Genomic DNA, 15,979 nt, shown 5'->3' with positions numbered 1-15,979 from the left:
TGACTAGATATCAATTACCTCCCTTCCATGTGACTACTGATAGACAAGTCATTATGATCTTCCATTGGTCGACTCACTTGATATTTATTCCTTGTCCACCTACATTTGACCTACTTACCAGTAATAAATCCATGTCCCTTCCATCTTTTATGACCTGCTATCAATTCTGCCCCCCCCCCCTCCCCCCTCTCTGTGAACTTACTGACCATATTATTCTATAAACCTCAAAATAATTTCAACATTGCACTTTATTTGAGTTTTTTATTTTTAATTTCAACTTTACCTTATGACACATTAAGACAATGGAATAATGTTTAAAATAATGCCTTGAAATAATGTTTAGTCTTATGTTCCATAAGGTCATAATAACCTCAATAAAGTTCCATACAATACATATACACCAGTACTTGTATTTAATTATGGGCAGTGGAAATGAAGATACATTGTAAATTGTATTCATGACAATAAAATTGTTTACAAAATTCAATTCATATATTCAAACATGTACAGTTTAACAAAAGAAAAAGTCTCTATAGAAAAAGAGAACAAAAAATACATGTATGTCTAGTGAGAAGTTAAAAGATGAATTTTTCATGGAGGAAAGTCGTATTAAGATGGATACAAAGCGATAGTTCATTTTCAAATTACGTAACTTTAAACAATTTTCAAACACACGAATACATGTACAAATATAAACTGTACTGGTAAATCCTTTAGGATTTTGGGTTTTGGTTGAGCTTCACACACAACAATTAGGTAAATGTTTCACAATTTATAAACACAAAACTAGCTACATTTAGTTACAAGTATTTATGTACAGGTACTTCAAACAGTGAACACTTCATAACAGTATTACTGGTTTTGACTTGAAAAGGGCCCAACAGAACCCTTTCAATACAATATAAAACATTGCAAGAATGTGATTATTTTGAGCACACAGAATCTTGATGCTCACAGTACCCCCTTGATACAATAATAAAACATTACATGTATGTAATTATTGTTGAGCATACAAAAATTTAATGAATAGAAAATTAAAAGGAAAGTCCATAAACATTTAAATGGGTAACATTAATATTAATCTACAACTCTACATCATATATATAAATGAAAATAAATAAGCACATTTTTAACAAAATACACTTTTTATAAATAAAATACATTAATATTATTACACAAAGGAGTCCTGTGTAACATATTTCTACAATACAGTTATATAAATGCAATAATCAAGCTCATTCAGGCAATTTACATCCCTTGATTTAAAAAAAATTACATGAAATATTACATGTGTATATTTTGTAACAATTATACATGTTGTTTGAGATCTTGACATTTGACCTTTTTACCTAAAAATCAATAGGGGCCATGTTTGAGGATTTGAAAGTATTGAAGTGAATTTTGAAATCATTTCATGCCATAAGGGAATTTGTGACCAAAAAATCAAAAGGGTCCTACGGTTTGAGAGAACAACACTTTATATTTCACTGAAAAAGATCAAATCCTTTTTTTTCTGAAAACCATTTTAGGCAACTTATAAATCTCTGACCTTGGTTTTTGATCTTTTGTCCTCCAAAACAATAGTTTTTTTTTAAAGTTATGAGAAAGTATACCTGGTAATACAAAATTTTATGTCAAAAGTTGATTAGTTTTTATACATATCATGTGGAAATTAAAGAATACTTGGTGTGAAACTGTGACCTTGGCCCTTCACCTTTAACTCTGAAATCAATTGAGAGTCTTACTACGTTGGAAAAAGTCTTTGCCTATTCATTACAAAAATTAAAAAAAATATCATCTTGGAAACCATTTTATGTAAAAACATGAATTTCTGACATTGACCTTTGATGTGAATCCATATTTTAATATGGGTATTATTTTATTAATTCAGAGTTATCATAAGACTTCAGAGATGTCATCTACAAACTAAGTGTTATACACAGACAGAAAGACAAACGAACAAATGGATCAACCAAAATTAATATCCCTTGCTTTCAGAGTAAGGAGCAAAATACACTTCCTAGAACGGAAGAACACCTTTTGTTACAGATAATGGAAGCATAATCATAAAGAATATAATAGCGTTTCTTAACAATGCCTTCCCTTCTTTTGGCACTAAGTAATTTGTTAAGGTCCCAGTTATTTTTGAAATTTCATGGCTAGCACAAATAAATATAAAAGATGTCACTATCACATTTAATACTGGATACGAGGGCATCAACACTAAAACTCCATAAGTGTCAGCTGCTAGCCATATATGGTACTGTGCTATAAACAACTGAAAGATAAAAAGAGAAAACAAACATTAGAAGCTTCGACAATTGAATCCCCTTCCCCCCAATAATTACAAAATTCACAGCCCTGACAAAACAAATTCCTATAAATGCATTCACTGAACTAAAATAACTAATGACTCTGCACTTTTCGTTATTTCAAACATATTTTAAAAGACGAACAAAATGGGTTATAAGTGAGGCATATTAGAGCTTTTTTGCCTCAATAAAAGAAGAGCTAAGGCCACTCACCTCTAAAGATATTTTGCCAAACCAGGCAAAGAATGAACTATATCTGGTCCGCACCCAGCCTAGGACATTCCTGACTATCACATAGGAGAATAACTGTAAACATTAATGGAGATCACATCAGATATGATAAATCATTACATTTACAATAGTTCATACACTTCACCAAAGTTCATCCTGAAAATCTGCATTGAGTGACCTGGGAAATTTTTTTAACCAGGTGTGTAGTTATTTTGATGAGGCCATTCTTGAATCTGTATATATAGGAGTTGAGTTTACCAAGAAATGATGTCCCCATGAACCAACCACATTTTGCTTTGCCACAAACAATGACACCCTCCCCCCCCCTCAATTTAAATGATTCCACAGTATACAATTGAGTACTTACAGGTAGAGCTACTAGGTAGGAGTGAGTATCATTACACTCGGTTTTGTTCTTACACAGGAATGAAAAAATGGCATAACTCTGAAACAATAGAGAAATAAAAAGTTATTAAATATACTTTGTGTTAACAGTACAACTATCATTAATGATTTATTTGCTAGAAAAAAGTTAAATGATAATTAGTATACATTTAAATATTACAGTAAACTAACTATTATACTCTGTGACAAATATTCACGTATTAAAGTAGGTCACCAAACTCACGAATTTTTCTCGCATGCAAATAAAAGTTAGTTTACAGTATATTATCGACAGAAAAACTGCCTGACCCCTAATCCTAAGAATCCTAGGAAGGTGAGACACAGGGAGACGCTGGTAGAGAAGAGAGAGTTTGTGTGATTGTCTGATATCACTCCTTTCTTCAGTAGCAAGTGGTAGCCAAACGCAAACACCATCCCATACACTACACTCTGAAAACATAAAATGCCATCCCATACACTACAATCTGAAAAATTACACTCTGAAAATATAGATCTAAATATCATCCTGTTAATTACACTTAATATTAAAATATAAAAACTGTTTGAAAACTTTTTAATTCATTCTCTGAACATATAAAACCACATTAGTACAAATACATTCTGTAAAAAATATACAACAAAAAAAGGTCCATTGTTTCCTCGAGCTCTTAGAATCACAGTCTTTTGGTCAGAATTGCATATTTAGCAATAATTTGAATAGCAATACAAGACTGTATAAAATGAAATTTCTTTTTTTTTGAAACACTTACATATCTATCTAATGTCCATCTAAACCTCCACTCATGTAAGGAATCATCTGAACGAACAAACAGGGCTTTAATTGGCCTCATCAAAAATACTTTCTCAAATAAAACCTGTAAAAAAAGAGTTTTAAAGATAAACTATATACATGTATAAAGCTCATTATAGCTTGATCTTGACTATTTTTTTTAATTTGTCTAAAATACACTGTAACATCATAGATTGACTATTTGTTTAAATTGTATAATTTAAACACCATAGCTTGACCATTTGTTTAATTTGTCTAGTTTTTAAACTAAAAAAGATTTTTATAACTCTAATTTGCCTTACCTCTGACATAAAGAAGAGAGTTATCACAGTGGTCAGGATGATCAATTTAATTATCATATACAGGTAATGTAAGTTGCTTGCTACAAAAAAAAGGTAACGTAATTACAAATACAAGCTATATTTATCAAACACAGAATTCTTAATCACACAGTAATGTTTTTAGAAACATTTGTTAGGCCATTATTTACAAAATGAATAGTAAATAGATAATTCCGTTTTTTCCTGCTCATGACCAGCAGCACACGGCAAATGTGACTAGTCGGCAGGTGATGCTCACTACTCCATGGCACCTGATCCCACCTCTGATTTTTTGTTGGAGGTCTTTGATTGCTTTGTGCAAATTTGTATTGTGTAAAGGACTTTTAAGCTTGAATACTCTTTGGTATTACCATATATTTCATTACAGACCTTTGAACAGACATGCAATCAGCGAGCATGAAGAGGCTAGGTGAGGGTAAACGGTAAACAGAAATTAAAAGAATTTGACATTGGAATGAAAATTCTGGAGTTTAATTCTTGTATCGGATTAATTTAAGAATATTTGCTATAGGAATTTTTTTTCCAGAAGCTATGTTTTAACTTACTATCACTAGAAGCTGCTGAAATTCTTGGCCATATCGCCATGGTTAAGTAAACTATGGTAAACCAAAAGGAAACCAGCGGTACAAAGTAATAGAACTGGTAAGGGCGGTTCATCACAAAACACAGCACCACAACCAGAAAATTTAACCGGAACATCACCTATGGAAAACAATTTTGAGAATTTTAAAATTATGCTCGCATGAAAAACAAATAAATTTCTTGTTGAGTTCCGAATAAAAATCCTTACAAGATCATAATGTATGAAAAAGAGGCAAAATCTGTCATATTGCCTCAAATTCAAACCTTTTAGTAAAGGCTTGTTTGTTGGGTATGGAGTAAAGAGTTAAGCTATTTCTTTGTTTCTGTAAACACTAAGCTATTTTTTCTGTTTCTATAAATGTTAAAACAGTACTTCTCTATTGAAATATTATCCAATTGAACAGGACATCACACTGAATCAAATGTACACAATCTTTAAGACTAAAATGTTAGTAATTTTCATTCATTTGAAATTCAAAATAAATTGAGTTAAATAAGCACTCTTTTCTTCCAGAATATTTGAAAGATTTGAAGCCACCTTCTTTATTAACACACTTTAACAAACACACATCAAAAAGGATGACAAGCAAATTGATTTTATAGGCTACATACAAATGACACAGATCATCATTTCAAACATATGTGTAACTCAGAACCATGCTGTTATTTTTCACTTACTTCCACATAATATCTGAAGTCATACCAGCCACAACATCGTACATAACAACTATGCTGAAATTGACATACACCGATACGTTACACAAAGCTGTTATACAATCTAGAACAGTCATTACATTCACCTCTTAAATCATTCTTCACAATTATACAAATATTAAGATGCTTCTGCTTATGAATATTTGTTTAGCAGAAGCATATCAGAGCAGCTTTTCTTAATAATTTAATCAGCGATTATATTTATTTGCCAACAAATATTGAACTGGTAGGATTTCATATACAGTTTTTATGTAGTTTAAAATGATAAGCACAATCATGCAATTCCTGATTCAACTAGCTGAACAAGCATGCATTCTACAAAGTCTATGGTAAATACATGTAGCTTAGGAGCAATGTTGTTTTATCCCATGTTTACCACTTTATTCCATGGATATCACTCTTTTTTTTTATATATCCCACAATTGTGATGTTACAATGCGTTTAGTGTGAAGAAAAGTGGAATCCAATATTAAAATCATTTAAAACATTGATAGTGATGTAAAACATGGAATAAAAGAAATCTCCCACATCTTGTGGTTAGATATAATTTTTATCCAACTCGTTGTGTGTTTTTATTTCCCTTGCCAAGCTAGGGAAGAAAAAAACACACACAGCTCATTGGATAAAAATCATATACAACCACATACCATGGGAGACCCTATACATGTATTCACTAAATATTAAATAATGGAGTCAATAATTTATGTTTGAGTTTATTGAACTTTATTATTCTCGAAATTTTAAGATAAATTATTTTCTAACTAAAACCTCAAATTTGTAATATTTGAATTTAAAACAGTAATTTAAAATTTACGTTCAATCTGTTGATCATATTGATTGTCCAAATTTGTTACACTATAAAACAGCATCAACAAATACATGAAAAATTCTAAATCATATCTACTTCAACACAACCCCTAATGTCCACTCCTAGCAGTGACCTTTAACCTCATGCTTGGCAGTGACCTTTGACCTCTTACCTGACAGTATCTTTGGACACTATAGTCAGCTTTGTTCCAGAAATAGGAGAAATGTCCGTAGCCCGTCAGAAACAGGTAGGCTGACACCAGCACTCGGATATGCATGTAGATGGGTAACACCTGTTTATTAAATGCAGGCACAATGACTGTTCTGAATGTAAATTACCACAATTGAATTTGGAAACGATTCTGTTAACTTTGCGAAAGAAAATGCCTTAAATAATGACAAAGCATAATTAAAATTTGATTTTGTCATTTTTGTCATTGAATTTGATTTATGGAGATGAAAAAATGTGGCAACTTGGAGGAAATGAAGTTCAAATTAAGGTAAAAGATAGAGATGTGGATACAAGTAAAAAATAAACATCCATTAACTCCACCCCCAATCTCCCACCCCCATGAATTTGACTTTTACCTTGCTGGCTCCAGTCAAATGGTAGATCATTATCATTAGCTGCATCCAGCCCTTCCATTCATCTGTCTGATCTCGGTGTAAAACTTTGGTCTGAAAAATTGGCATAGTTGTGATATACAAATACAACTACATATTCATAATAATGACTTCACACATGATGAATAGTTTAAAGATGGTATGTTGAACTTTTAAATATTTGTGTGGTGCCATGGTGTATCACATGTCAAAGAAAAAGATTTTGTTTAATTTACATAGCATTCTAAGTGATCAGTTAGCACACACACATCTGTAGTTAACTTACCTGGTCTGTGTTCTCAGTGAAAAAGAAGCCCAAGATCATAAGGTACGCAAACGGCAAGAGGAAATTAACGTGGGTGTAGTACTTGTTCTCCTTCATGAAGAAATTAGTCCTATAAAATAACAGTTATGCAATATGTAATTTACCAATAATGGGGAGAATCTAATTTGTTAACTGTAGACACAATATACATGTATTTAGGATGCATAATTTTCAAAGTAATCTACAAATTTTTGCTCTAACAATATTTGGTTAAATACAGGCACTTCCATTTACCTTACTAAATATCACACCATAAATGCATAAGTGAAAGTAACTCATCTTCACCCTGTTAACAAGCATTTTTATGGAGTGTAAACAATGAGCGAAATAAAGTCAAGGAAGAGAAAAATCACAGTTTAGAATTATTTCCATGGATTTTACCTGTCACAGAGAAATGCGTATGTCATGATCAGTCCCAGTTTGCCCAAACACACCATGATCTCATACACCGTGTCCGGCCAGGCTTTCTCTGAGGGTGTAACGAATGACCTGCCATTCCGAATACCACTATCTGAAATAGCAGTCACGAAAACTTTGATTTTATACCATAATTCTCAACAAAAATTTTCAAGCTCATAATCTTACTTCAAATGTTTCAAAGTGTTTATTATATTAACCATTAAATTCATTCATAAAGAGTTCTGCAAATTAAAGTTTCATATCCATGTGGAATAGAGATCACAGTTTCTTGCAAAAAAGAACTATTTAATATTTTCACTGACAAATCTGAGTGATTTGTACTTGTAGATGGACTGTATGACAAGTTTGAGTGTACTGTACTAGTAAATAAACTTTATGAGAAATCTGAGTGTATTGTACTTGTAGATGGATTGTATGACAAATTCAAGTGTATTGTACTTGTAGATGGAATGAATGACAAATCTGGGTGTACTGTACTTGTAGATAAACTGTATGATAAATCTGGGTGTACTGTACTTGTAGATAAACTGTATGACAAATTTAAGTGTATTGTACTTGTAGATGGAATGAATGACAAATCTGAGTGTACTGTACTTGTAAATGAACTGCATGATAAATCTGGGCGTACTGTACTTGTAGATGAATTGTTACCTGCCCTGGCTTTACTGCCATTGCGTCGGATTCTCCTTCTGTACAAGAACATGGCTATCGCTGACAGGAGACTGTAAAATTCATAATATATATATGTACAGTAAAACTCGTTTAGTACGAACACAGATATTGCGAATTCACGGATATAGCGAAGTCATCTTTGATCCCCAACTATATAAATTATACATATTTTTTATACGGATATAACGAATTACGGATATAGCGAAGTAATTTCAAATGTCCCAAAGACTTCGTTATAACCGAGTTTTGCTGTACCAACAATCTTTCTTTAAATTTAGAAATGTACAGGCAATGGAAATGTACTGTTTATTTCTTCATTTATATAAAATAAATTTCATAACATGAAAATACTTCAGCAGTGGAAATTCTTAGCTATAAGACAAAGAGATTGATTTGTTTATAACTTTATCTGGACCCTATTTAACTCTTCTCCCTCCCTCCTCCCCCTCTACTTCAGTTATGTCAGACTCACCACACCAGGAAGAAAGACGCTGTGATAATCTGTATAGAGGTCACAGAATCAGGCACCCGACAACATGTTCCGTCCTTGTGGTTCATATGATCATTACAGTACATGTTCATCAACATCTGGATATCCTTTAAACAAAACATGTTGTAATAAATCCAAGTGTACATCATGTTTTATGACTGTAATAAATTTTGAATCTATTGTACATCATGTTTATACAGCATGGTTCATAACTATTTTGTTGTTATTTACTTCCACTGAGGGATAAAATCCCCCCTCCAAAAAAATTCTTCATTTATAACTTACACATATGACACATATATCTGCATAAATATACATTGTACTCACAAGTTCCAGAGCATTTTTCGACATATGAAGGCCATCCAGGAGAGAGTTGTCATGTATTCCCTGGGCCACCAGTCGGGAGGAGCTCCATAACTTGGCTTCACTCCCGCCACTGTAATTAAGAAAGGGAGGGTTAATGAAAAACACAAAATAAACAGAGTGAATGATTAAACAATCAGTAAAATGGCAAGTGAATGGAGTAGTGCCATTGGTGCATGAATGTTGAATGCTGCAGTTCAAAGGTCAAGTGTGCAAAAAGATTTTGAAGTCCAATTTCTTATTCTTCATGTATTTCAACCTTGATCTCTTGGGTTCTTGGATATCTTGATTTTTTTTCTTTATCCCAAGAAGTTAGAGATACAAGTTTTAAGAATTACTCCTTCATCGGATTCTATATAATTGTTATAATATCAAGAGAATTAGATACAGTGTATTTTCTTACAGTATATCAATGGCTACTTTGTTGTAAGCGTCCACTTGTTGATTGGTGATCATTGACCTGTTCAGGTAGAGCTTGGATTCATCTACAGGATCTGTCAAAATCAAAGAACTGGATGAGCTGGTCAATTTACAAACAAAATGTATCCCCCCCCCCCACTAAATTATGTTTATATATTGAATATATTTTAAACTGACCAACAAAAAAATTTTCCATACTATGACAAATGTGTGTCAATAAAACTTTGTTTACCTTGCAACATCCATATAATTTGAGTGCTATCTTTCAACTTCAAGATGTAAGGCAGGATCATGGTCAGGTTCACTGGGGAAAAAATAGGAAAAAAAACGCATTATTTAAAACAAGAGGCCCAAGGGCCTTGAATCGCTCTTCTGATAAATTGTACAATCTATCACTTCTATTAGAAGCCTCAAACTCTATTAGTATCATAAGACCCAAAATGCATCAACTTACAAAGTATGATAATATTTAGCCAGTTAAGACTGAAGATATTATAATATAATTATAAAATACCATAAGTAGGTCACAGTGACCTACCTTTTGATTGGAATTTTCTGAGGACTCGAGATACATTAATTGACAAAGACTGATGATTCTAATTAAATAAGTACCTGAGATATTCAAAAGTAGGTCACCATGACCTACTTTTTGGTCAACATTCTCTGAAAACCCAAGATGCATCATCTGACAAAGTTTGAAAATTCTAAGCCAATTAGTTCCAGAGATAATTAAATATAGCCATCAAATGTCAAAAGTAGGTCACGGTGACCTACTTTTTGGTCGACGTTATCCAAACACCCAAGATGCCTAAACTGATAAAATTTGCTGATTCTAAGCCAATAAGTACCTGAGATATTCAAAAGTAGGTCACCGTGACCTACTTCTTGTTGGACATTCAATGAAACCGTAAGATGCCTCAACTGACAAAGTTTGATGATCCTGAGCCAGTAAGTACCAGATATAATTAAATATAGCCATAAAATGTCAAAAGTAGGTCACAGTGACCTACTTTTTGGTGAACTAAGTTCTCCGAAAACCCAAGGTGCCTAAACTGACAAAGTTTGATGATTCTAAGCTAATACGTACCTGAGATATTCAAAAGTAGGTCACTGTGACCTACTTTTTGGTCACATTCTAAAACCCAAGATGCATCAACTGACAAAGTTTGATGATTTTAGGTCAAAAAGTACAAGAGATACTTAATTATAGCTACAAAATGTCAAAAGTAGGTCACCATGACCTACTTTTTGGTCGTCACTCTCCGATAACTAAATATGCATCCACTCACAAAGTTTGATGATTCTAAGCCAATAAATACCTAAGATACTGAAATATAGCCATAAAATGTCGAAAGTAGGTCATCGTGACCTACATTTTGGTCGACATTTTTCAAAAACCCAAGATGCATCTACTGACCAAGTTTGATGATCGTAGGTCTGAAGGTAATCAAAATATGCATTTTAAACAATTTGAAAACAAATGTCGGCAAAATTCAAAAAGTAGGTCAGTGACCTACTTTTTCATAAATATGTTTTAAGGTCCCTAGATGCATCAAAGTACAAGATTTGATGATTCTAAACCTCCCGGTGTCTGAAATAATGGGATTTAATGTTTTTAAATGGATAAGTCATAAAGTTCAAAAAGTAGGTCACGGTGACCTACTTTTAAGTTGTCATTGTTCTCTGCATCAACTGACAAAGTTTGATGATCATAGGCCTTAAAGTGTCCAAAATATGCCTTCAAATCAATTTGAAAACAAATCCCCACAAAATTTAAAAAGTAGGTCACCGTGACCTACTTTTGAGTTAACATGATGTGAAGTCGTAAGATGCATCAACTTACAAGATTTGATGATCCTAGTCCTTATAGTACAAAATATACACGTTTTTATTAATTGTAAATTTAGGTCAACTTTGAAGTGACCTTGAGACCACGCCCTTTGCCCCAGGGTCATGCCTTGAACAATTTTTAATCTTCAACATATCCTTATCCTTGCATGTAAGTTTGGTAAAAATCTGCCTAGTGGTTCTGGAGAAGAAGATTTTTTAGCAACCAGTACTTTTTGTTTTGTTTTCCTGATTATCTCCCCTTGTTTTAGGGTCCCAACCCTTGTTTTAGTAAAAAAGGTAGCCCTTGGGCCAGGGATACCCTGTGACAAATTTGGTACTGATTGGCCAAGGGGTTCTTGAGTTATGGCCCATATTCTAAAAAGTTAACGCACACCGCACACCGCACAAATGGCCATAGCATTAGCTCTTTGAGCCTTTGGCTCAGAAGAGCTAAAAATGTAGGCATACTTCTCAAAATGGGATTAATTTATGCAATGTACATGAACGCAAATTTCCACAGAAATCTGTCACAATTTACTTAGAGTTCATTGAGGACATAGAATAGCAATCCAAAGATCGGTTTACTGTGGAATCATGGAATCATTTTAAATGGTAGATTCAAAGAATCAATATCATTATGTTTCCACAACAAAATATTCTTGGGGATGCTTTGTACATAAGGGTGATCTATGAAATCCACAAACATGAGCTCTCCCATAAACAACAGTGATTCCACAGTAATTTTTACCAGCAGATTGAACAGAGATTCCACAAAATTATGACCCCATGGAAAAAAAAGTAGATTTAAAGTATTTCAGTCACAGTATGTCAGTCAAATTTAGAAAGGTGAAGCAACTTCAGACACCATGATCAGCAGTGTCTTGAACTTAGCTATCCTACTTCTCTGTGTCTTGGTGCATTTCAAATGGGTGAACTATGTTCCACGAGTATATATCTTGAAAATTTAATTCAAAATTTACCAGAAATAATCTTTTTCTTCTGCTTAGTACACATATAAAATGAAATCTGACTTAACATTTGCATATAAGTAGAGAAAATCATCTATCATACTTAGTCTAATCTCTTCCCATGAAAATATAGGTTGGTATCACCTATTCCTGACTTATAAAATAAACTCTTACATTCAAAGCTCTTCACAGCCTCTTCTGATGCATTGAACTGTTTAATGCTCCACTGGAATAGACAACAGAATATTAATTTTTTTGTCTCATAAGGGCTCACAAAAAATCACTAACATGATAAAATTCATAACTTACGAAAAACAAACTTAAATTGATGACATCATTAAAAATGCTTTTGCCTCTGGTGCTGGACATCGTAACAATTTTTTTTTATTTTGTAAAGAGGTTTATGTACAATAACTCACCGTCCCACTGCCTGTGATCAGGAGATTTGGTCTGGAATTTTTCTCTGCCATTAACCAGTTCTTATACACATCATACATGGAGGAGTTCACCATAGGATGCCACAAAAAGTCCTAAAAATAAAATTTCAGTTTCATTTTATTAATAAATGTCAAATGTACTTACAAGTGTTTACAATAATCAACAATTATATACAGAGGTTTTATGGTAAGAACCAGGTTAGATTTTCATCTTCAAATTTCAAATGGGAGCAATTCATATTTTGAAACAAAAATCTAAGTAAAGTAATCGAAAGGTATAGAAAGTTCACACAGGAGGATTATCCAAACTTACAGCTGTGACGCTATATTTTCTTGTCCTCAAAGTGAAGATCATGGTGAGCTACATGTTCCTCTACCTTATATATCAGAAGATTTACAAACTCAAAATAAAGCTGTCGAATTCGAGAATCTCCTAGGAATGTGATATGATTCTGTTCTCCCCAATAGTAAATATAATGCATACATCGCCGTGCATGTCTGGAAAAAAAAACAAGATTAATTTTCTCTTTTGAATTTTTACAATTTTTATGCCAAAAATCATCAAGAATCTTAAGAAAATAATTTTTTTTTGCCTTCAGCTTTAAAATTGAAATTCGCGTAGACCATACTGATAAGAAAAGGAGATTTTTGTTATCTTGCAAAAGTTAGCTTTCCTTTGAGGGGGGGGGGGGGGGGGGATCAATGGGCATAAAGCACTATCATTCCCAGCTTTATAAAATGTTACAAATGAAATACGGGACCCATGAAATACAGTATGTATGTTCATTTTTTTTTATCTTGCCCAATACTGTGACAATACAGAAACAGATCAATATGGTACAATAACGTTTGAAGGTAGAAAATATTTACAGGTATATTACGCAAGGTATATATCGAAAAAAAAAGAGTATTACATACATTGGAATACATGTAACTCATAAGAATTTGAAATTTTTAATTTCACTGGAATAAAATCCATCCTTCTAATTTTAATTATTCATCAGGCTTTATACATACACTCACACTTTTGTGTATTTATGCATCATACATCCATATGGCTGCCATGTATTATACCCTGGGAAACGCCCATCACTTAATAGCCACTTACAGGAGTCATTGCCTGGAAAACAAATGAAATATTCAATCAACCAACTTCTTCTGCACAACTGAATTATCAGAACACGTACATTCAAAGCTTATAGTTTTTAAAAAGAATAAATTAAGTTTGACATTCACAGACTTGATAACACTGTGAATAAGAATGTAATTCAGTTTATTCCTTTTTTTCTTTTTTTTAAAGAATGTGATTTATATGTTTACTCATGACATTAATTCTCTATTTTCATTCATCTCTTGATAGCTCTGCAAATGATACATAAACTTATGTTGTTGGGCAGCTAAGAGATGGAAATTTTGCAAATATAGCTTAATAAAGCTAGATAGCTATATCAAGCTATCATATATACTTGCCTAAAAGTCGGTTGTATTTAATAAGCTTATATATATATCAGAGGGACTGACCTCATATATTTCATTCTTTTAATAGCTCGCCTTTAAGTCGGACAAAGTTTTGGACCAGATATTAACTTCCAAAAACCCCACTTATAGGCAAGTATAAATGGTATAACTAAATCAAGTGATTGTGCCAGACCTGACTAAACAGCTGGTCATGATGACATTCATAACTTTGTCCCCATGACCAGCTGTTTTCCACAACTCTGAAATACTAGTTAGCAAATCTGATATCAACAGAGAGACTTCAAACACAGATAAACCACTAAATATTGCCCTTACGACTGTCCGGGATTTAACTTCTTTTAACCATTGATTATGTTAATATCTTTATTATAAATGCTCAGAATTTCTTAGCTGCAGATCTGTAGCTCTCCAAAAAAATATATTGATAGACTGGAGAGCTACAGTGCCACCCATTGAAAAAATGTATATTTATTGCGCACAAAAAAGTGCGCTCGATTCTTGATTAATTTTTCCAAATTCTCACCTCAATTGCAAAAAATGGAAGATTTAAATTAAAGAAAAAATCCTCTCTCCTCTATCAAGTTCTCTTGTAGTTGATATCTGAACGAAGCATATTGGACTGAATTATCTTTGAAACCAAAATGGCAGTATAAATAAGCGAAATGTCCGATGATTGCAATATCAGGACCAGGAGGACTATTAACAACAATTATGAGGAATGTTTTGTTGTGGAAAGAGTCAAAGAATATGTTAGGAACACACGGTTAGTAATATTTTGAGATTACAGCTTTAAAAACATGGAGAAATAAATCGAGAACTGAGCGCATTATTTTGTGCGCAATAAATATACAGTTTTTTCAATGGGTGGCTCTGTAGCTCTCCGGTCTATCAATAATTTTCTTCGGAGAGCTACAAATCTGCAGCTAAGAATTTCTTAAATTTTTTAGACACATTGTTTAAATTATATTTACTATGCTGAGTTAGCATTGTCACCTGCCAAAATACGAGAGGGAACCTTAAAATGGACTGAATGTAAGAATGTTATAATATTATGAAGTACATAGATGTCTAATGAAGTAAATGTGATGCTTTAAAAAAAAATTGCGACTATTTCGGAACGGTTAAAATCACTTTGAACCATCTTATTTTGCCAGTCCGAACGACTGACAATCTTAAAAAAGATTTCCACAACTCAGTACTCTGGTATTTTATTGGAGGAAGATGATGAATGTGTCATAATGTGACACACTGCCCAACAACACATAACTACCATGCCTACACAACACATCGGGAGTACCGACACTGACGGTTTTATACCTGAATGAAAACTTACCATACTTAAGATGCAGTACCCCATGATACATAACAAACCCACAAACTAGACAAAATGCTAAGATTTTGGCATTTTCAATGTTTAAATAGTATGTTATTTCATTAGTCGTCGATCCTCCTCGATTGTTGTCGGCCATCGTTTCTAATCGATATTAAATCGTTCGTGAAATAATTCGGTCACATTCAAACAGATTCTGCAACCAGCAAAATTTAAAAAAAAAATGTTTTACTTACGTATAATTCTTAAATAGAGATATTTTTCTCCAGTTGAACTGGCTCCATATTGAAGAGAAAAAAATAACAACAATATGTTCTATATTTGCATCGTTTTTACGGGGGGGGGGGGGGGGGGGGGGGGGGTTAAATGTAAAAATTGAGGGGGGAATGGCAAAAAAAAGCGACGGTGAAAAAAGAAACACGGAGAGAGAGAAAAAATTCCTCCAAAAACATAAACATTATGCGCTTCGCGTTTATTCGCA

General features: G+C 33.0%; 1 protein-coding gene across 1 annotated transcript; it reads right to left on the bottom strand.

Moving 5' to 3' along the window:
* Positions 1–241: 241 nt before the first annotated feature.
* LOC134267477 (N-acetylneuraminate 9-O-acetyltransferase-like) lies at positions 242–15,639 on the bottom strand. Its single transcript, XM_062749678.1, is given in 23 exon segments — positions 242–2,278; positions 2,526–2,618; positions 2,911–2,988; positions 3,237–3,377; positions 3,698–3,802; positions 4,020–4,099; positions 4,604–4,760; positions 5,319–5,372; positions 6,335–6,454; positions 6,750–6,839; positions 7,051–7,159; positions 7,471–7,600; positions 8,161–8,231; positions 8,654–8,778; positions 8,999–9,107; positions 9,438–9,528; positions 9,687–9,758; positions 12,427–12,478; positions 12,672–12,782; positions 13,003–13,014; positions 13,016–13,187; positions 13,713–13,809; positions 15,502–15,639. Coding segments are annotated over 23 exon segments (2,463 nt in total). The 5' UTR covers positions 15,638–15,639; the 3' UTR covers positions 242–2,020.
* Between the last annotated feature and the right edge of the window lie 340 nt (positions 15,640–15,979).

The sequence above is a fragment of the Saccostrea cucullata genome, unplaced genomic scaffold, assembly GCF_032062105.1.
Source record: "Saccostrea cucullata isolate Sc308-1 unplaced genomic scaffold, CSIRO_AGI_Scuc_v1 ctg9993, whole genome shotgun sequence".
NCBI lineage: Eukaryota > Metazoa > Mollusca > Bivalvia > Ostreida > Ostreidae > Saccostrea > Saccostrea cuccullata.
This window is presented reverse-complemented; position numbering and strand designations above follow the sequence as displayed.